The sequence below is a fragment of the Martes martes genome (assembly GCF_963455335.1).
Source record: "Martes martes genome assembly, chromosome: 7".
Classification (NCBI taxonomy): domain Eukaryota; kingdom Metazoa; phylum Chordata; class Mammalia; order Carnivora; family Mustelidae; genus Martes; species Martes martes.
The window spans coordinates 86,966,376-86,989,597 of record NC_137894.1 but is presented as its reverse complement, the minus strand read 5'-3'; the positions used below and the strand labels follow the sequence as shown (position 1 = coordinate 86,989,597).

Sequence of the window (23,222 nt, the reverse complement as noted above, 5' to 3'; positions counted from 1 at the left end):
TGTCTCAATGGGTCTGAATTATTAGCCCAATTAAAGGAAGACCAATACCAATGACTGAGATCTAAACTAAGTTTTCCCTTTCTACTTCAAACATGGGATTAATTAAATGGCAGAGCTGGGCAAGTGGATAAAACGGGGAAGCCTGAAAACTTCCCAACTCTTTCCTAAGCAAGTCTCAAGATACCATACTATATCATTATTTTGCTTCTAAAATACATCCCCACAATATCAGCAACCTCAGAAATACAAAATCAAAAAGAAATAAAAAATTTTGCTACAAGCTTGCTATTTTATAAATCATATACCCATGGTGCCCTCCACTGGCCAAAATAATTTATTCCTGAAATCTACCAGGGCTTAATGTATACATGGCACTACTGATAAAAAGTTGATTTTGATACAGTCCACACTTTATACTCTAATAGTGACAGAAATAAATACAATGTGGCCAATGCCTTACTAAAGAGGTATACAAATTATGAGTGGTGGCCTACTAAATTCTGACTGGAGGAATCAGAAATCGTGGTGTTATGGAGGACGTAAAGCTCGCCCTGAGAGAAAAGGAAGGATGAACAAGTAAACAAGGGTATTCTGGTCAAACTCAGATACACACACCACATATGATGTAACAAGATAAAGCTATGTGGAAGGCACAGGACCAATGAGACTGAAATACAGAAAATAAAGACAAATGGTTCCTTGTTTGCTTGCTTTCATACCTTTGTTTTCTACCATCCTTATAAGAGAAGACATGATTAAAAAGAAAGAATGGAAAAGATCGGGGGGAAAAAATGAATAAAGGCTGCAAATAAGTATACACAGCATTCTGAGGCAGTTTCATAAACTAAGAATTAGAATAAAACCCAAAATGCCTGGGTTAAACAAAAATATTCTTTATCTCTTTTCATTCCATAACAAATCTTGGACTGTAATAGTTCCCTGAGTACCTATTTTAATAATTCTGGATTCTATCACACAACAGAAACAAAAGAGAATTATAAAGATGGATAAAGAATTAGAATTTTTTAGGATTAATATGGGCTAATAATCAAGTACAATAAACATCTTCCTTCACAACATGGTAAAATAGTTAATTCTAATAATTAAGGAAGTTAAATGGAATGAAAAAGCAAAATTTCCAGAAAGTAGATGAAAGCAGCATGGATACAGATAGGTTAGGATTCTGCAATAAAGAGACCAATGGTATAGAAAGAATGCCTGAGATGGGACGCCTGGGTGGCTCAGTTGGTTAAGCAGCTGCCTTCGGCTCAGGTCATGATCCCAGCGTCCTGGGATCGAGTCCCACATCGGGCTCCTTGCTCGGCAGGGAGCCTGCTTCTCCCTCTGCCTCTGCCTGCCACTCTGTCTACTTGTGCTCACTCTCGCTCCTCTCTCTCTCTGACAAATAAATAAAAATAAAAAAATAAAAATAAATAAAAAAAAAGAAAGAATGCCTGAGAAACAGATGTATGCAAATATGGACATTTAATTTAAGATAAAGTGGTATTTCAAACTGATGAACCAATATATAGTATTGAAATAACTGTGTATTCAATGGGGGGAGGACTCCTCACACGAAACACTGAAACAGAAATAAAATCCAGATCTAAAACTTATAACAAAATTTTAAGTTCTTAGAAGAAAACAGAATATCATTTTGATCTAGGAACAGGTCTTAAACAAAACAAAAATTCTACTAAAAAGGGATTAACTTACCTATAACAAAACTTGAAACTTATATATAACAATAACATGCATAATAACAAATGGAGAAAATATCTGCAAAAGACAAGATTAATATCCAAAATATACTAAGAATTCTTATTGGGGCACCTGTGGCACATTCAGTTGAGCATCTGACTGTTGGTTTTGGCTCAGGTCGTGATCTCAGGGTCATGAGATGGAGCCCTGCATGGAGCTTGGCACTCAGAGTAGAATCTGCTTATCCCTCTCCCTCCCCCTCTGCCCCTCACGCCACATTCTCTCTCTCTCTCTCTAATAAATAAACAAAATCTTAAGAAAAAAAAGAATTCCTATTAAGCAAGAAATAAAATGGGTCAGGCAATTTACAGTAAATAAATATAGATAATATAAATTACCAATAAACAAGAAAAGATACTCAAGCTCATTAATCAAAGAACTATACATAAAAATAAGATAAAAATTTTACCTCATATCACCGGAGATAATTCAAAACAGTTTTACAACTGTTTTGTAGAAATCAAGTACTGTAGAAATAACTACTCTCAAATATTTCATGCACAGCCACTCTTGAGGACAATATGACAGTATCTATTAAACTAAAAAATATGCTTATCCTATTACTCAGCTATTTCACTTCTTGGATTCATATCTAAAGAACATATATGCGAGGGATGTTAACTTCAGCACTGTTAGTAATAGTGAAACACTGGAAATATCCTAAATGTTCAACAGAGGATAGTGGATAAATACATTATAGTATGTTTATATACAGAATTACTATATAGCAATTAAGGTAATAAACTTTATATTAAAATGGAAAGAACTCAAGAACATGATGCTGATTAAAAAACTTGATAAAAGAGAAAAGTTATATATATATTTATATATTTTTTTAAATTATATATGCATCTAAGTTTACACACACTGGCCTCATGAGTAGTCACCTCTGGGAAAGAAGGATGCTAACAGCCCCAGGAAAGGAAAGGAAATAGAATAGAGTTCAATTAATATATATAGTGTGCTACTTTTTTCCTTTTCTTGGTCAAAAGATAGAAATTTCCAGTTAGAAGATAAATAAGTACTAAGGATATAATATATGTTATGATGACTATTGCTAATGCTGCTGTAAGACACGTAGGAAAGCTGTTAAGAGAGATCCTAGAATTCTCATCAAAAGGAAAAAGTGTATTTTTTTTGGTACCTATATGAGATGATGGATGTTAACTAAACTTATTGTGGTAATAATTTCACAATATATATAAAGGCAAATCACTATGTTGTACACAAACTTAAACAGTGATGTTTACTGATAATAGTTCAATAAAACTGGAAAAACATTAAAAATTTAAAAGTAATGAAATAAATACCTGAAGGCTCTGAGCATTAAAAAATAGACAGATTTTGTAAAAGGGTGGGAACTTGGAAGAAGGTACCATTGTGGGGTGAGTTTTACATTTTTTATATATTAGCCTGAAGGCAGACCATAGTCAATCTGTAGCAGAAAGCAGTCAAACCTCATAGAAAATGCGGCTTGAAAAACCAAAGAAGAGAGTCCAGGAGAGCCAAAGAAGTGAACCTAAGATTCTGAGATTTTTGCCCCAAGTCAATGGCTAACCCCTGAACCACAAACGTATGAAGAAAGCTTAAAGCATTTTCAGCCAAGTCTAAAACAAAGCATTTTTAGCTAAGTCTAAAAACTGAACTGATATTTGGACTGCTGTCTAGAAAAGAAAAAATCTAAGTTTGAGTTTGATCAACTTAACATTTTATAAAACAAAACCTACGCTCTTCAGAGAAATACAGCAAAATCCAGAATCCCCATAATTACTAGGATACAAACCAAATTACTCTATATAACAAGAAAATGTGACCCAGTTTAATGGGAAAAAGACAACCAACAGAGGCCATCCTCAAGATGACCCTGATGTTAGAATAATCATACAAGGTCTTGGAGCACCTGGGCAGCTCAGTCAGTTAAGCACCCGACTCTTGATGTCAGCTCAGACCATGATCTCAGGGTTGTGAGGTCGAGCCCTGTCAGACCCTGCACTCAGCCAGGAGTCTGCTTGGGATTTTCTCTCTTTCTCACTCTCCCTCTGTTCCCACCACAACCCCACAGCCGTGGGCATTTCACTAATAATAAATAAATCTTTAAAAAAACAAAACCAACCAAACAAACAAAACAATTATACAAGGTCTTTAAAGCAGCTATTAAAAAACTATATTCAGGAGCACCTGCGTGGCTCTCTCAGTTAAATGTCCGACTCTTAGTTTCCACTCAGGTCATGATCTTGGGGTCCTGAGATCAAGCCCCGAGTCAGGCTCTCTGCCAATAAATCTTTTTTTAAAAAAACTATACTCAGGACACCTGGGTGGCTCAGTGGGTTAAAGCCTCTGCCTTCGTCTCAGGTCATGATCCCAGGGTCCTGGGATCGAGCCCCACATCGGGCTCTCTGCTTGGCAGGGAGACTGCCTCCCCCTCTCTCTCTGCCTGCCTCTCTGCCTACTTGTGATCTCTGTCTGTCAAATAAATAAATAAAATATTAAAAAAAAAAAACTATACTCAATGAGATTCAGAAAATACTCATAAATGAATAAAAAAAGAAGAAATCTCAGGAGAGATATCAAAAGTATAAAAAAGCGAAAATTCTAGAACTGAAAAATACAGTATCTAAAATAAAACTTTTACTGAATGGTCTTAATATTAATAGCAGAATGGAGATGATAGAGGGAAGAGTCAGTAAACTTAAAGACAAACCAAGAGAAACTATTCAACCAAAAGAATAAAAGAAAAACTGGAAACAAACTGAAAAGACTCAGGGATCTATGAAATAGTATCAAAAGGTCTAAAATTATAGATTTAAGGCAATTTTTAAAGGAAATGTAAAATATTTACTAATTTTATGAATGAGTAACAACAAAGTCATTACTGTCTGAACTCTAGTCTCTGCTATTTGCCTCGGTATTTTAACTTAAGACTGTCAGCTATTCTCTTCAAGAATTCAGTGTTCTTTCCAAATAATAAGGACAATAAATAAATGAGTGGGGGTGGGGGGGCAGATTATTGGTTTTTAAATATAGCTGCTCCTTAGAACCTCCAAGAGAGTTTTTTTAGACATACAGACCTTACCTCTGAAGTTCATGTTCAGAAGGCCTGATCTGAGGTGGGACCCAGATGTATCTGCGTTTTCCTTGAAGTTTCCTAAGTTATTTCTGAAGATAAGTCAACTTTGAGCTACTACACTAGATTTTAATGAAGAGCTATGCAGTGCATTTGACAGGGACTCTTGGTACTAATAGCTTATAGAGTCTCAAAGGAAAGTCCTCTATACAGATGTAGAGATATGATATCCACAGAAATCTTGTGACCAAGTCCTCTGAGAAAGGGACTGTGATTTATTATCTTTATTTTTATCACAGCAAAACTTTTTAATGAATATTAAAGGCATGAAAGATGTTCTATGCCACTCCCCTAAAAGATTCTTAAGTATGTATGTCCCCCTGAAAGATTCTTAAGTATGTACGTCACAGCAAATAGATTTTCAAATATTAAAAAAAATACTCAGCTTTGTCAGAATTATTTGGGTAGTCATTCAGTCAACGAGTATTTGCTGAGCAAATACTACATCCCTACCATGGTGCTCAGTGCTGAGGCTATAGCAGTGAAAAAAGTGACACAAATCTCTGTCTTAATGAAGCTGTATTTAGTGATCTCAAACAAAGCAAAACCACAGTATAGGCAGCCATCATTTCTTAGTACATACACATACTACTACAGCAAGGGTTGATTCCTGGAATTGAAGTTTTTTTCCTATAATACTCTTACTCACTCCAACTCCACTCCAACTCCTCAGGAAAGAATCAGAAATGGTATATTTTTTTAAAATATAACTAATGTATACAAAGAGGCATAGCTCACTACACATAACAGTGTGCCTGAAACACCACACCTAAATAAAATTTAGCTAACGAAGTAATTTTAAATACATTCCTTGGGAAAGTAAGAGCTATCAGAAAAGAGTTGCTACCCGCCTTCCTTTGGGATATTCTTCTGTGACTCTTCTGGCAAATATATTTATTTTAGCAGTAAATCTAAGACATTTTGTCCAATGAGAAAAGACAATCTTGGGGATCCCTCTTGTGTTCCCTCTTTCTTTGGGAGCTCTGTACTATAGTTCAATAAACTTCACTTTACCACCCACCAAAAAAAAAAAAAAAAAGAAAGAAAGAAAAGAAAAGACAATTTCAAGAAGGTGAATAGTATAATTGCAGAGAAGTGAAGGAATTTTTACATTTATGTTTATGATTGTATGCCAAAAAAAAAAAAAAAGAAAAAACCCCAAAACACAACATTCCCTAAAAGATATAAAACTAAATTCTTAGAAAGGCATGCTAAGATGATGATTGAGATTTTTTTCACTTTCCTAATCACACATTTCTCCATTGTTTAGATTTTAAGACTTATTTATTATTTATTTGAGAGACAGCGGGAAGGAGGAACAGACAAAAAGGAGAGTGAATCTTAAGCAGGCTTTGTGCTTAGGGTGGAGCCCAGTGAGGGGCTCAAACCCACAACCCTGAGATCATGACCTGAGCCCAAACCAAGAGTCTGAGGCTTAAACGACTGCACCACGCAGGCACCCCACAATTGTTTGGATTTTTTTTTTTTTTTAAAGATTTTATTTATTTATTTGACAGACAGAGATCACAAGTAGACAGAGAGGCAGGCAGAGAGAGGGAGGAGGAAGCAGGCTCTCCACAGAGCAGATAGCCCGATGTGGGGCTCGATCCCAGGACCCTGGGATCATGACCTGAGCCGAAGGCAGAGGCTTAACCCACTGAGCCACCCAGGCGCCCCCAATTGTTTGGATTTTTAAAATAAATATATATCCCTTCTATGAGCAATAAAAACAATAAAGATACTCCACAGGAGGGTTGGAGGGGAGCAAAGCAGATTTCTGTAACCTGAACAATTACCCCTAATTATCATGTTTGGAAGTTTATGTTACTATTGTTTTCTTTTTCTTTTTTTTTTTTTTAAAGATTTTATTTATTTATTTGACAGACAGAGATCACAAGTAGGCAGAGAGGCAGGCAGAGAGAGGAGGAAGCAGGCTCCCCGCTGAGCAGAGAGCCCGATGCGGGGCTCGATCCCAGGACCCTGGAATCATGACCCGAGCCGAAGGCAGAGGCTTTAACCCACTGAGCCACCCAGGCGCCCCTATGTTACTATTGTTTTCTAATATATATCGTGGTTTTTCTTAAGACAGGACATACATGTACTCCTCTTTTCTTCCATTCCTCTATGTTGCACAGACTGGTTGCCTTTCAAATATAAATAATTATACTCTTTCCATACCTGATGGTGGGATCATCATCCTACGATCCTGCTCCCATGGAGGTGAAAGGGATCCAGTGTCTGAAGGTGCTCTGCGAGCATCAGTTAATCTATCACAGCTTGAGTCTCCTCTTTCATTGGTATTCTGATGGTCCAGAGGATTCCCTGGGCCTCTTAAGCCTAATTAAAGAAAAAAAAAATTGTTTCGCCTAAAAAAGTATTATAAGACGTATCATCAAATGAAACCCAGGCAGCTTGTAAAAAGTGAGAAAAATCAGATTCCAACAAAGTTTCCCTAAGACACATTAGACTACAATTCTATCCTACCAAAGCCTAGGACAAAGTCTAGGACAATGAGGAAATAATAATTTTGCAATGTGTATAAACAAACAACTGTCTATTTAAGTCATTTAGAAATGTTACCACCATCATCATTTATACATAAAATCAATGGCTAAATTGCGAATTATAAATACACATAAAGTAAAATTGCAAAGTAGAGATTTCTATACCAGAATAGAATAAAATGGAATAAAATAATTATAAAATGAGGTTTTTGTTGCTTACACTAATACACCAATAGTCAAAAAGAGCATGATTCTTTTAAAGTTGTCATCCTAGACTCTACATACCTATTTCAATAATTCTACAACTACTCACAGTATTTTTTAGAACAACTCTTTTAGAAATGTACTCAGATTAAATTAAAAGCCACTCAAGAAACTGCATCTCAATGTTGAAACAGCACTCTACTTCTGTCCGAAAATGATTTTAACCAGTCTGATTACAAACTTTATACCCACCAGATAAATTTGGCTTTAAAGGGCTTTTAGCAATTTCTGAATATCAAATTCACCTTCAAAAAGAGCTCACAACTCTGAAGGCAAGTCTAAAACAAGAGTTTCAAAAACAACAGCACAGTTGGAATAAACACTTTGAACAAAGTAAAACTCATTTGGATAAGGAAATCAGCATGCTTACATTTATAAAAGATCATCACCATTATAAAGTTCCCTTCTTATGACCACAAAATGGAAAATACCTCAATTAATAACATATTCAATTAAAATGAAAAAAACAAATACACAATTTTTTAAACACTAAATAACAAAATATGTTAATACTTTACTTATCTATCACTGAGGCGAGAATAAGATCTTCCCAAAATTATATTGCCCAGAAAACAACAGCTTTTTCCTTTCAAGGAACAGCTTTTATTTAAATAACAACAACAACAACTTTTTAATAGAAATCTAAAATGTTTTCCACATTTCAGTACACCTTTAAGAGACTAAAACAAATTTGATGTTTTCTTGGTAACTTGTTCAAATCAGTATAAAAATCCTTTTATATATAAAAAAATAATCTTTTAAGATTTTTTTATCTACTCCCTTTGTATAGTCAAGAGGTAAACTTTTATATTCAGAAGGTCAACTATCTCTTTTCCTTATACTTGTATATTCTATTAATTTCCCTCAATCTTCCCTTCCAGCCTATTCATCCTTCTAATAAGTTCATTAGAAGAAAAAGGCTGGAAAAGCAGAAAATTAAATTGGTAGAAAATGTGCAAGAGTCAATTAGGCTGAGTTCATCTAGAGTGAAGCACAGATCTTTAAAGGAGACAAAGGCCTTCTTTTGATTGCTTCCTTTCAGAGGACCAAAGCATAGGCCAAATGACTACCAGGTGAAAAATTACAAACTTGAAAATGCTAAATGTTAAAATTTGCATTCAGACCAAAAGTTACATTAAGGTTACTCTAAAAAGAAATTATTTTCCTTACATTCCATCTTATTTGAACATGTATCTCACCCAAACTTTCAATTTTAAAAAGATAATAAAACAAAGGAAAAGGGCACTCGTCATTCTTCTTTGATGGGTCACAGGAAATTTACGTCAAAGCAACTCTTTTAAGACCTACTGATAACTTACCTAAAACTTCTGTAGCTTTTCTAAAAAAAGCAAAACACCCTTGCAAATAATCTAAACACATCATTTCTTGAAAGTAATTAAAAAGGAGAGGAAAGTAATTTAAATAGGAGAGGAGAAATCAAAGGTAATTTTCACTCTTATTCCAAATATTCAATTGACTACAAGCAATCCTTGACTTATGTTATTCAACTTCCAGTGATTCACATTTGCAGTTTAGCCAATTATACCTTTATTTCTAGGGCACTGTTTTTCAGACAGCTGGCTGCAACCCATTGTGGTGCATAAAATCAACTTACTCTTAAGCAGCAATTTTTTTAATGAAATGGAATAGAAATGAATAGAAAGTATCAGAAAGCATAAAAAACATGTAAATGGTTTCTATTACATTTATGTTGATGGGTAATAGAACATGACCTAAAATATATTACTTACTGTTCAAAGTAAAAAAAAAAAAATTAGGGGGAAAATGAATTCTAGGGCATTTATAGCACACATGTGAACTTCGAAGTTAGTCCCCTTCCTAAACTGCTTAAGGCAACGCTCTCCCAGGACTCCAAGTATCAGTCTGCAACTCACTCTTTCCATAGGAGTTTTCAGTTCAAAGCCAAGACAAGCAAAGCTTCTCTCTGAAATGTCTCCAGGCTGTGGGCCCAATCAGTAGTAGGACTGGGAGATAGGAGAGACCAGTGCTAAGTGTACCAAACTGAGGATGAGGAAAGATTTGTAAACAGGAGATGGGCAAAGGGAGAACATCCCATAACCATAAAGTAGAAAATTCATTTTCTCATTCTTTGAAGACAATCTCAAAGAAAGAGCTCCAAAAATATTTAAAATAATAGTAGGTTCAATTGGGAATTACAGCCTCCATGAGAGACTATTTTGATAAGTATTATCCATTTCAATATATGAGCTTTGGTAAGTTGGGTTTAGTTTGGTGTTTTGATTTAGTCAGATTCAATATGCTAAAAATCACTAATAAAAGGGGCAGAATGGCGGTCACAACACTGATGAAGAATGCTATCAGCTCTCATACAACACAGACGAGGCTAAAAACCTGAGACTTTTGATTTGGGAATAAACAGTATTTTCTAAATCTTTGCATTTTGCCACAATTCAAGGGAAAATTTTAAAGCAACCTGACAAAGTGAACAAAGTATGGTAAAAGATCAAAAGAGGAAAACTCCAGGTACATAGGTAACACAAGGGTGAGTGCTAAAGTAAATGCAGAAAGACCAAGAGCTAATGCATAGGTTTGAAATAGCTGCTGAGATTCTCAAAAACCCATACAGGTAGGTAACAAAGCAGACAATCTTGGGTCAGTTTCTCAAAGTATTAAGAAATCATTTAGGTCTTCTTTAAGACTCTCATCAAAACTTGGCCTACAAGATACTACTTCCGAACTACTTCACTCTAAAAAGAAGGTTCTTTCACTTTCTGATTTTCTACAATAAAAGATCATGATAATAAAGTAGAAAAAGAATTTGGAATTTCTACATTTTAATAATGTTTCATTAAAATACAATTTTATGCCAGCTTAGATTGTTATCATATTTTATGTGTTCTTTATAAAGTGCTATAATATACAGTTTTTAAGAAGCCAAATGATTTAAAGAGATACACATCAAGTGCTTGATCAAAACATAACCTATTATAATCCTGTTTCTAAGAGAAAAATATATTAAAATTATCTAATTTTAATCACAGAGCTCCTTTTCCAAACAAAAGTAACCCACAATAAGTGCAAGGAATGCCTGTATTTTCCCAAGGTTTATTTTAAAGATAAGTTGAGATGAAAATATAAAATAAGGAAGAAATCTAGAGTAATAAAGATGTTTAAACAATATACCTCTTCCTCCTCCCCCTGGAAGCAAAGGTGAGAGTCTGAGTGGACCCTCCAACAAAGTTGGAGGGGAGAGAAAAGCTCTCGTTTCAGATGAAGGTCGACCCAATGGTGAGGGACCATATGGGGAATGCTCTGGAATAATTAAAACAGCATATTTAAATTCATAGTTTCAATTAGCTACACTATAGATTAGAATTCCATTTCAACAATTTCCATCAGGTCACCCTATTGCCAATTTAAATTTAATGCACTTCTTGAATACGAACTATGCCTTGGGTTTTGCTAATATGGGACAGAATTAAATATGGAACCCTAGGTTTTTAAAGTCTGTGTACCAAATAGATACACTAGTCAAAAAAAAACATTATCCTCTTGGTAACTAATACACTTAAATAATCATACACTACTACGCAAAGGATAATGGTGATATTTGGTGATATTTTAGAGGTATAAGAGGATTTGGGGGCTATGAAGTTTGTTAGGTTTTGCTTTTAATGGCAGTATGCTTCCGGATATTTTGGCTGGTGAGGGTTGTACTATAGAAGGGCTCAGTTTAAATTAGAGCCAGATAGGCTATGTTGGGCCATGAATTATTTGAGTAAAGCTCAGATCTTGAAAAGTAGAAATGCAAAATCCTCTGAAACATCAGAAATTACTTCTGATTCATTGCCACTGAAAATTCAGATTACATTTATTCATCAAATAAATCACTTTATAAATTAAATAACCAAGAGCCCTATCATTTTACAAACTTCACCACTCCCAAGTAATGATTATGCTTCCAAAGATCAAAAGTCAAGAACATCAAAAAACAAGCTTAAGTACCACCAAAATAATACTTTTTAAATATATAAATGTTATTATTACAACAAAAGATCAAAGTATTATTTAATTTTTCTGAAACTTCTGCATTAGGTCCAGAAGAGAATTCCTTCTGTATAATTCCCACCACTCCAAACTTTATTACTATTTGAAATTAATAATAATCTGCTATTTTGTTAAATGTAAAAATAAACATTCATTTTAATGAAATTAGACTCTCAAAAGTGACTTTCATACCTTCAAAACAGTTATTAAAATGGGATTCCACCTATATAAAGATAGCTTTATTTTCACTGCCTTAGATACTTAATTCCCATTCAACCAAAAATTATTTTGAAAATTTTAAACTATTTGGAATAGTATGAGATCATTAAAAATGCTAAGTCTTTAATGAGTGGACAAAAATATTAAATACATCTTCCAAAGAACTGGTCCTCACTTGGAGGTAATTAAAGCAAAGAATGCTCAGATTGTTTTCCCACCTTAACTGACTCTTTTAAATAATTAAAAACAACTGTTCTAATTCTTATTTTTATAATTCAAGCAAATTCCAAAGATAGTGGATATATAAATAGTTACAACATTATTCCATTTAAGCACTCCTTATTCATTCTCCCCTAAAATAATTACAATTATTTATTATAATAAATAATTATATAATTATTATAAAATAATTATGATTACCTGACTATGTGCCAAGCACTTTGCTTTGCAAGGAGCTCAATGTACTAAATAGACATCATCTTACAAATGCCCACTGAGAAATGGAGGCAGCAATTATTTACATTTTTGCTAGGGAAACAAAACTCAGAAACCTGGGAGATTGTGCCAGAACTCAGATTAGAATCCTGGTTCCAAAATCTAAAATATTTATAAATAGTAGTATTAATGTATACTAATATAAAAGGTTATGTGCAATATATACATATATATATGTATTTTAAACAAGGGTTAAAAAAAAAAAAAAAAAGACTACCTCTGCCAAATGCTGTATTTGGAACATCAAGTGCATAAGGATCTTTTTCTAAAAGTTCAAATTTAAACTCTGTTTCAGTTAATCTGCAAATAAAGAACAAACATCTCTAAGTTACTCATCCAAGAAAAGCACCCACATTTCAAGAAAAATGCCACTACCAAGTACAAGGTACTTTTCACTACCTCAATATCTACATAGAAAAAACAGTTCTTTAAAATTATTCTGATGAGTAATATATGTAATTGTCAAATAACTATATTGTACACCTGAAACTAATAGAACACTGTGTGTTAACTACACTGGAATTAAAATTTAAAAAAGAAAACAAAAGGGGCGCCTGGGTGGCTCAGTGGGTTAAAGCCTCTGCCTTCAGCTCAAGTCATGATCCCGGGGTCCTGGGATTGAGCCCCGCATCAGGTTCTCTGCTTGGCAGGGAGCTTGGTTCCCCCTCTCTCTTTCTCTCTGCCTGTCTCTCTGCCTACTTGTGATCTCTGTCTGTCAAATAAATAAATATTTAAAAAAAAAAAAAAAAGAAACCAAAACAAACAAACAAACAAATATTCTGACCAAACACCTTTCTATAACCCCACTATTTATTCTGGGGTAACAGGCTTCTTTTTGCCTAATGATAGTGATGTTTTATTGAGTTTTGAAATCATTTTATTTTGTTCTGTTTTCAAAACTGAACTACAGTGGGGGCACCTTGGTGACTCAGTCCTTAAGCATCTGCCCTTGGAGACCTGAGCTGAATGACCAAGCCCCGCATTGCATGGGGGTGTGTGTGTGTGTCCATGCTCAGCGGGGGGGTGGGGGGGGAGGGGGGCCTGCTTCTTCTCTCCCACTCCTCCTGCTGTGTTCCCTCTCTCACTGCCTCTCTCTCTGCCAAGTAAATAAACAAAATCATTTTTAAAAAAAGAAAAAACTAGACTACAGTGAATACTATAATCCCAGAACCCAAATTTTAGAAATAGCAGGGCTTTCCAAGGTCAACCAGTTCAAATCTATCATTTTACAACCAAGGAAACTGAGCAAAAAGTTTACATGATTTATTCAAAATGAAAGTGCAAGGATTAAAACACAGGGCTCCCAGCTCTGAGTCACTTCTGCTTTCCACTATAATGTTACCCCTGATTCCAATCAGAACATAAAAAAGGAATCCAGTGAACTCATCCTACTCTTTCATTCCTAAGCCTTTTATCTGAAAAATGTGACATCTTAAAAGAATCGTATTTCTAGTTTTTGATCATCGGATCTGAAATAAAACATTTAATCATGTAGTTTTAATTTCAGAGTAGAAAAGACAAGCAAAGAGACTAAGCTAATACTGGATAATGTTAATAGTACACTCTGGCAAGAAATTTTAACACCTGGGAAGACTATTACAATCCTAGAAAAGTATTTTTTCTTCTCTTCGATTATACATTGTAAACTTTTATTCTCCCTTTCATTTTATTTGTAAGGCATTGTCATCCAATGAAAGAAAATCAGAGAATGAAACAATTAACATTTATTCTACCCATTCACCTACTAAAAGATGCCAGTACTTTGAAAATTACTACATCAGAAATTTGTCCTTTCTCTTTCCATTCCCTGTAAACGCCTTCTTCCTACTCTGATTTAAAAAAAAAGAATTTTTTTAAGTTATACTTTTTACAGAAGAACAAGTGAGCCGTTTACTTCTGTTAAAAAAACTTCTCTAAGACAAGTGTTTCAAACAAAAGAATCTAGTAACTCATAGTAAAACTAATAAATATTTCACCATCAGATATGCTGGATTCATGGATATTTATCCCTACAAAAGCATTATATAATACATAACAATTAAAAATAAAGTACTAACTAAAGCTTTAAAGTGTTCCCACAAAGATACTTACTTTTGTCTATTGTAAGCATTTTCTTTCCTCAAATCATTAAGAGCTCTTTCAGCATTCCGAGCTGCCAACTTAAAGAAAATAATATTTTTTATCTTTTTTTGAAAATACATCTTAAAACTAACACAAACAAATGTAAAATGAAAGATAAGTATTCATAAATATCATGATCACTTACATATCCATTTCAGAAAGTCAATGTAAAAATTTTTAATTTAGGGAATTTTTAAAAAGGGAATGAGTTTCCTATAACCAGAAGACATGAGTCTCAAGGCTGGAGTTTGATCATGTACTTGCCAATGAATGCTGTTATCTAGATGTGGAGTCAAGGATCAGCACCTTTGGTGCTGTAAAATCCAAATAATATGACAAAAGCAATGTAAGAGGACCAAAGCTTAGGGTGATGGGAATGGAGACTCAGAATCATTAGGCACATGTATGCTGGCTATAATATCAGAGACAGCTGTCTTTGGAGAGGAATCACTATCATTTAGTGAAACCATAAAGGTCTATAACAGTTTCACAGCATGCCTATAAAGGACATTTTTTTAAATGGCTGAATATAATCAAAGTGTGCAGCATGTCTGTTCAGCACATAGCACTATAAAAATCAATTCCTACAGTCTTACATTTGTTTAGTGAAATTTTTATGTAATAAAAGGTTAGAAAATCAGAGTATATATGTTACATAAAATAAATTTACACTTATAATAAATACCAAGAACATACAATATTCCTAAACAGTTTGTGGGCAAAGGTTAAACGTGTATGGAATACTGCATGTTTTCCAGTCATTCTGTGAACTCTCCAGTTAAGCAGCAGCAGTGTCTGGAACATCAGACCTGGCCAAACTAATGCAATCCACTTGGGCAAATGTATTTATCATGCAAAGGTAGGCAAATTAACTCAATTTATAACCATAACTTTTTATAAGTAAAAAGAGCTATCAAATGTATTCACTTAAAATTATGAACTACACATTAAAACTGACATTAACTGGCCAAAGAATAAAGTATGTTAAATATTCCTCTCTCACACACACACACACACACAAAATAAAGCTTAACCATATTTTACCATTATTACCAAAAACATTTCATGTATAAATCACTTTCTAACATATAAGCATATAATCAACTTCATACTAATAAAAAGAATATTACACCATAACAATTTTAGTTAATAAAATACCAATTCATTTAATAATGCAGAACCAAAGCCACTTCTAAATGTTTTCCACACATTTAGTATAACTATTTACTAGTTATAAATTTAATATAAGTTAATAAGTTAACAAGTCAAAAGTAAATTTTACTATGATTACAATGCTATCAATATGAAAGACATATCTACAAAAAATATAAATATAAATCTCTGATGCTAAATGATTACAGGTTTTTGAAAAGCTTACACTTCAAAGGTTAGGAAGAACTGTATTTCACTGAATGACCACACTGTATTCAGATATTAAATACTTAAAATACGCAAAAAAGCATCTATTAAGTGTAAGTATTAAGGGAAAAGAAACAGTCCCTATCTTAAGAAGTTTAAATCTGTGGTAAGGACAACTGTAAACGACTACAGTACTTGCCACAGAACACATAAAAGCCAAGTATTATGTGAGTTCAGAGGAAAAGATTAAATCTAATGAGATGGAACAAAGAAATGCTCAAAGGAAAAAGTAACATCTGAAATTGTGAAATTATTTGTAATAGTAAAAAAGTAGAAACAAAGGAAACATTTATCAAATGGGAAAGGTTTATATAGATACAAAATATTCATAGAAAAATATCTATAATATATTAAATAAAGCAGAATATAAAACAGTAATATATAGTATGTTTTCATTTTTTAAATCATACCTGTGATTTATGTCTAAATATATTTTTTTAGGTATAGAATAAATGAAAGTGATATTGCTGATTACTTCTTTGTACATCTTTTCTATATAGTCTGAACTTTTTATTCGTTAAGTATGCGTTATTTTTATAAAACCTAAAAAAAAAAAAAAGAGGGATGCCTGGGTGGTTCAGTTGGTTAAGCATCTGTCTTTCGGCTCAGGTCATGATCCCAGGCTCCTGGTATCCCAGGGGCCCTACATCGGTCTCCCTGCTCAGTGGAGAGTCTGCTTCTTCCTCTCCCACTGTCCCTCTCCCTGCTTATATGTGCACCCTTTCTCTTTCTCTCTCTCTCAAATAAATAAAATCTTTAAAAAAACAAAACAAACAAAAAAAAACACTGTAAGACATAAAGGACATTTTTTGCATTTTTTAAAGATATTATTTATTTGACAGAAAGAGCACAAGTGGGGGAGTGGCAGGCAGAGGAAGAGAGAGAAGTAGGCTCCCTGCTGAGCAGAGAGCCTGCCATGGGGTTTGATCCCAGGACCCTGGGATCATGACCTGAGCCAAAGGTAGATGCTTAACACCTAACCAACTGAGCACCCAGGTGCCCCTTTTTTGTATGTTTTAACATGAAGTCCATGTCATTATTTACTAAACAAGAAATGCAATGTACAATAACAGAAAAAGCTCAGACTTGGAATAAAAAAGGTCAAAATTTCAATCTCTACCCTTTACTCTTTGGTCATGTGACCTTGGGCTGTTTTCTCATCTGTAAAATTTTAATTATAATACCTATTTTACAGTTCTCATGTGGACTGAATGAGTTATATATGCAAAATGCCTTTAAGTATAGTGCTTAGAACATAAGACACTAAAGTTTTTCTCATCTTTTTTTTTTTTAATTCTTCTCATCTTAAAAAATTATCTGTTCTTAGTATTCAGAAAGTAACAGGGAGTGGTGAAAAAGACTAAATTCATCTCCCAAGCCCAGCTTAATTCAGTAACAAAACTTCACTTGAACCCTCAGTACAAAATCTGAGAAATGGGAAGAGCCTTGATATTCAACATGTCTAATTCAGAATCTATGCTAGAATCTCCACCCCAAGAAATATCCACATCTAAGAAATATCTCTCAAGTTACAGTGCAACAGTGTAGTAACAGTTAACATGTACTGAGTGCTTATTATGTGTCAGGAACCTGGCTAACAGCCTTACGTGAGTTATCTTACTTATTCATCATAATAACTCTATGAAATAGGTACTACTGATATCCTTAAGGGTAAGGAAACAAGAATGGTTGTTACAGGTGATGGAATCAGGATACCAACCATGACAGGCTGACTCCAGACTCCATGTGTTCACCCGCTGTGCAAACTGTCTCCCCTTGAAGACTCCTAGGGACATGCCCTACAAACGCCAGCTATTGTAATAGTTCTACATGTTAGACAGATCATTCCTATGGTTAGTAAAACCTGCATCCTTATCATTTCCTCACACAGTGCTCCTCTGGGAGCACCGACATGCCCTTTCTCACAATAATCTTTTTCTTGATGTGTATCAAGTAATTCAACACTGAGAATCAGATACCCAAATTGTATGACTTTTACGACTAGAAGAGGCTTTTAATATCACTTAGTTCAATCTGTTGTTTTCACAGATGAGTAAACAGGTCCAGTAATTTTAAGTAATTTGTCCACAAGTACTAGTGGCAATCCAGGGCCCTCAAACAATTAATCCATGAACATAACATCACCTCCCACAGACAGAAAATAAGATCCTTGCAAAGTAAAAGCAAAGAGGGAAAAATCAGATTTCTGTGAATAACTGTGTTATAACAAAGTATTTAGTTCATAAAGAACAAAATTTCAGGGGCGCCTCGGTGGCTCAGTTGTTAAGCATCTGCCTTTGGCTCAGGTCATGATCCCAGGGTCCTGGGATCGAGCCTCATATCGGGCTCCCTGCTCTGCGGGAAACCTGCTTCTCCCTCTCCCACTTCCCCTGCTGTATTCCCTCTCTCACTGTCTCTCTCTCTGTCAAATAAAGAAATTAAAAAAAAAAAAAAAAAGAACATAATTTCACTACCAGTAAAATTAAAAGAAACTGATTTTATTTAATACTAACTTAATTTGCAGAGTATAAGCGTACCTTTTAAACCGTTCATTTAAATTAGGAAAAAGAACGTGACAAAGAGAATTTGATACTTACCCAATTATCATGTGCTTTTTTCTCATAGGAAATAATCTGAAAAAGAAATTCATTAAAATACTACTGATTTTCTTAAATAAAAAATTTTGCATCTACCACTATGATTTAGTACACAACTCATAAAATCAAAAATAACTCAAGCATCTCTGAAAAGTAACATTTTTAAAGCAAATTTTCATATACACATGATTTATTACATTCTTAAAACAAAAACTGAATGAGTTTTTATCTAGTAAATTTGTTTTATGCAATAATCAACTATAATAAGTTACCAACTAAGAGATAATTAGCCCAAGTGAATATGAGAACCCAATGTGGGTATATGTTTATTCAATCCACATTCCCATAGAAGCAGGACACATGGCAATTTTAAACAAGGTCTCTTATTCCAGAAATTTGGCTCCCTATAAATGTCCCACAGACAGGCGCAAAACCTCAAGAGAGGTGTACAACTATCAAGTAACAATATTCCTGTATCAAAATAGAGATAAACAACTCAAACAATTCATAATTGTTTTAATTTACACACACGCGTGCGCGCGCACACACGTACCTGCCCTTGATAAGAATGAATGGTTCTCTCCAATTCTTCCTCAAGATCTTTGGCTCGCTTTCTATAAGGAATAATCATTCTACTATTAACATATACTAAGAAATGAGAAAATATACTACGTCTACTGAAAATATCAATTAAATCAATTAAAAATATCAATTAAAATATCAATTAAAAAAGTGCTTTGTTTAATATAAAAAATAACTCCAAAACTCCACACATCAATCACCTTTAAGACTTCTAAAGCAGTATATTTTTCTTGACATAATTTTAACATTAATTGTGCTTTAAGAGTACTATTACTTGGGTTTACCTAAACCAATGGTCATGCAAGAATTTATATGGTATATTGGTTTGTTTTTATTTTTATGCAGCATGACCTTGGAAGACTTATTCAGATATCTATAATCTTAACAGAATTCTAAGAAATTAGCTGTCTGTGTGAAGTAAAATGTTACTTACTACCTTTACACAACTAGTAAAATAATTTCTTCTTTTGGATAAAACCCAAGCTTATTCTTCTAACACAAAATGAAATATAAGAACTACCTGGGAAACTACTAAATCTTGCCCCTTATGTTCTCTAGGTTTTCTATTATTTCCATGGATCTAATGATGAGTGAACCAAGGAAAAAACTAGACATATAAACACTTCTTCAGACCTTTAGTTGTGGTTTACTCTTTTTGAGGCAGACTTCTCGAATTCCTTAATATTGTACACATTCTTCCCCATTTGAACCACAAAGACCCTGAAATTAATGGCTAATCATAAATTTATTCACATTAACATAAAATATGATTTCCCATGTTCAAGTACAACTAATGTGAGAGATTTAAAATCATACACACTGAAAGGAAAACATTTTTTTCCTTCTTATATTTTCTATATAATTGCATAATAGCAAGATATCCAAATGAAAAATCATCAGAAAAATGTTGGGTTTATTTTTTTTGGTTACTTTGTTACTTTTTCTGGTATTGGGTTTTTTGATACCCTCCCCACCTCAAAAAGAAAGGAGTAAAATATATTTGATACCTGTATGTCTCCAGCTCCTCAAATGCATGACTGATCTTTTCATCTGCTTTGGAAAGTTTCCCCTCTTTCTCCAATCTGTAATTTTCCTCTACTGTTAATTTCCTTAAAACAAAAATATCTTTTTTTACAGTATGTCATAAGATAATCAAATATATCTTTTTAACTATATGGCAACTGGTGCTTCCCATAAAGCAATTTGCATAATACCACTAAAAACATCACACGAAAGAAAAAAAGTACCTGTGTAAATATTCCGGGTGTGGAACTTAATATTATAAATGGAAATTATAAACCATCTTGTCTAATATAGTACTACTAATATAAAAGTTTTAAGAGTTTTCTGTAAGACTTTATCATAAAAATAAGACCAAAGGTAAATATTAGTAAAAACTATCTGACTATATATTATTTATCAAGACTTATCATATAATGCAACATACATTTATTAGACAAGAAGTCACCAAGTAATGAACTGTAAATCAATAATTTTTAAATTGGTTATTAAGTCGTTAACATAGTAATTGGGCTTCCAGGACAGTTCACACACACAAAACAAAAACAAAAACCACTTTTAAAGAATCCAAAGTGAATAAAAGTAGTAGTAATAGTTGTACTTACTACTCCTAGTTCTTTTAATAATAATAGCTAACTTAGTGAGCCATTAGTATGTGCAAGAAATTGTTCTTAGACTCTTACATATATTATTACCCTATATAATTATCACAATAGCTCTACAAGAAGAGAAAGGAAGCACAGAGAAACTAAGTAAGTGAACCTAGGCATAGAGCTAGCAAGTAGTGACTCCATTATACTGTATTACTCATGTTGTTTCACATGATATCATCAGTAACAATGGTCCTTCAAGAAATACTTATTGAACACCACAGGAAAACATATTTCACATCCTAAATGTGAATGTCTTCCCTTCTTCATGAACTTTGGGGAGGAACATGACAAACTACTGAAGAAATTCAACAGGGCAGGAATAAATGTTTTATATGCCACAAACTACATTACCAATTGCTAAGAAAGCACTCGCTAGGTCAATCCTTTCATAGCTGTTAGAATAAAATAAAAGTCATCCCTTCAGAAGAAGCATGAAAAGTATAATGGGCTTAGAGATGGAAGGAGGTGTGTTTTTACAGAATCTAAATTAAAAATGGTCAGAAATTCTCTAACACCTCTGCTGCTGAGAAGTAAAGTCTACGAACCTTCCCCTTGAATTTGGGTAGGCTCATTAATGATGGAAATTGCACTATAAAAGCTTGATGATTTGACAAAAAGCAATCACATCTTATTTCACATATTTAAAGCAACATATTGGGGTGTCTGGGTGGCTCAGTGGGTTAAATATTGATTATGGCTCAGGTCATGATCTCGAGCTTGTGAGATCGAGCCCCGCATCAGGCTCCACACTGGGCATGGGACCTGCTTAAGATTCTCTCTCTCCCTCTCCCTCTGCACACCCCTCTATGCTCATGTGCTCTCTCTCTCTCTCTCTCTAAAAATAAGTAAAATAAAAATCTGAAAAAAGATTCTCTTCCTCTCTGCCACTCACTCTCTAAAAATAATAATAATAATAATAATAATAATAATAAAGCAACATTATCAAGCTTCTGTATTACATTATTTTACTTCTCTCAAATATTAGACCTGGAAAAGTGCTAGCAATGTAATATTTCAATCACAGAAAACATCAATCTAGCATCTGGAAAATGACTGAAACTAAATCATACTGGTATGCAGGCAAAAAATTTAATTTAACATTTTACTAATACTATCAACTCTCTATATTCTACTCTAAAGAAAAAACAGTGGCACAATTCACTGAATTTGAGTAATGAATATTTTAAGTATAAAAATGGAATATAGAGTATTTGGGGAATTCAAAACATTTCAGATTAATGAATGAAATCACAATGTCAACAATACACACAGAGCCAGGATTCTACTCAGCTTCCCTCCCTTGCTCTGAATATCTACAGAGAACACCTTTCTCTTTGAAATTTTAAACATTACTCATTGAAATTCTATAGTCAACCAATCAATCAAATTTTAAAAATACACTCAAAAGTATTCCTTTACCTCAGATAATCCCATTTCTGTCCAAATTTTACTCACAGTATCTTTCATCCTAACCTAAAATGAAGGGTCATCCATTCCTAAATTCACTGATGGAAACCATGAGGTGTCCACTCTGTGGCTCTTCCATTTAGTCAAGTTTATTTCTCTTACATGTCCTGAGCAGTCCCGAGTGGCCCAAAGGTACATGATAAACAGCAAGTTTTTAATTTTTGAATAGACTCCAAAGAATGACTGAAGTACACAGCTTGGCAATAATAGAGCTTAACAAATCCCCCAGCATCCTGATGGCAATGTAATGTTGGTATTTTCTACCAACATTTCCAAATACATAAAACATTAAACATAAAACATAAAACATTTCCAAATACATAAAGAAGAATCTCATTCCCATTAGTTACATTCTATAACGTCACCACAAATCCTAAATTAGCAAATAACGAACCAGTGCTCTTAAGGGAATCAGAATTACGTTTCTGTATGCTCTAGTGATAGCATTTTCATTTACCAGTCAATATATAACCCTGTTTTATGTTTGTTGGTTTAAAGACACCTTATTTAACATCTGTTGTTAAATCTGACACTTGTACTTTCTCTGTAAGATATACCACAGCCTTTTTGCACTTAGGAACACTAAACTGCACTTCAGCAAAATAGTGGGGGGGGGGGGGCATTTTAAACCACTAAATCACCAATAAAAAGCACAATAATGTGGCACTATATATAATGCAAAAAGACAACCATTGACAAAATTAGAGCTGAAATACAAAAGCAGACTGGGAACGTGCACATTGGACAATTCAAATTGTTTGCCATTCTGTGCATGCCTAAGAATGACCACTACAGCTCCATGAGTACTGGTCTGGGGTTAAAAGTAAGTTTTCACAAGTAGGTAAATTTGCAAATATAGAAACTAAGAATGATGAGATCAACTGTAATAACTTTCATTAAAGGGGCTTGAAATTAAATTAATTAAATCAAATAACATTTTATTTACTTTTATGATGAAAAATATGTC

The 23,222-nt window shown here is 33.8% G+C and overlaps 1 protein-coding gene across 11 annotated transcripts in view; it reads right to left on the bottom strand.

Moving 5' to 3' along the window:
- MIA2 (MIA SH3 domain ER export factor 2) overlaps nt 1–23,222 on the bottom strand; it is an 86,427-nt gene that overhangs the window by 7,193 nt on the left and 56,012 nt on the right. For 7 of the 11 annotated variants that reach the window (XM_080809094.1, XM_080809097.1, XM_080809101.1 and 4 more), the window contains 7 exons: nt 20,123–20,224; nt 19,087–19,147; nt 18,534–18,569; nt 14,488–14,555; nt 12,614–12,696; nt 10,819–10,947; nt 7,064–7,222 (listed from right to left, as the gene is read on the bottom strand). In XM_080809094.1, the coding sequence (XP_080665220.1) occupies nt 7,064–7,222; nt 10,819–10,947; nt 12,614–12,696; nt 14,488–14,555; nt 18,534–18,569; nt 19,087–19,147; nt 20,123–20,224 (638 nt within the window). The remainder of the gene's footprint in view (nt 1–7,063; nt 7,223–10,818; nt 10,948–12,613; nt 12,697–14,487; nt 14,556–18,533; nt 18,570–19,086; nt 19,148–20,122; nt 20,225–23,222) is intronic. The other 4 variants (XM_080809098.1, XM_080809095.1, XM_080809096.1 and 1 more) reach the window with 1 other exon arrangement.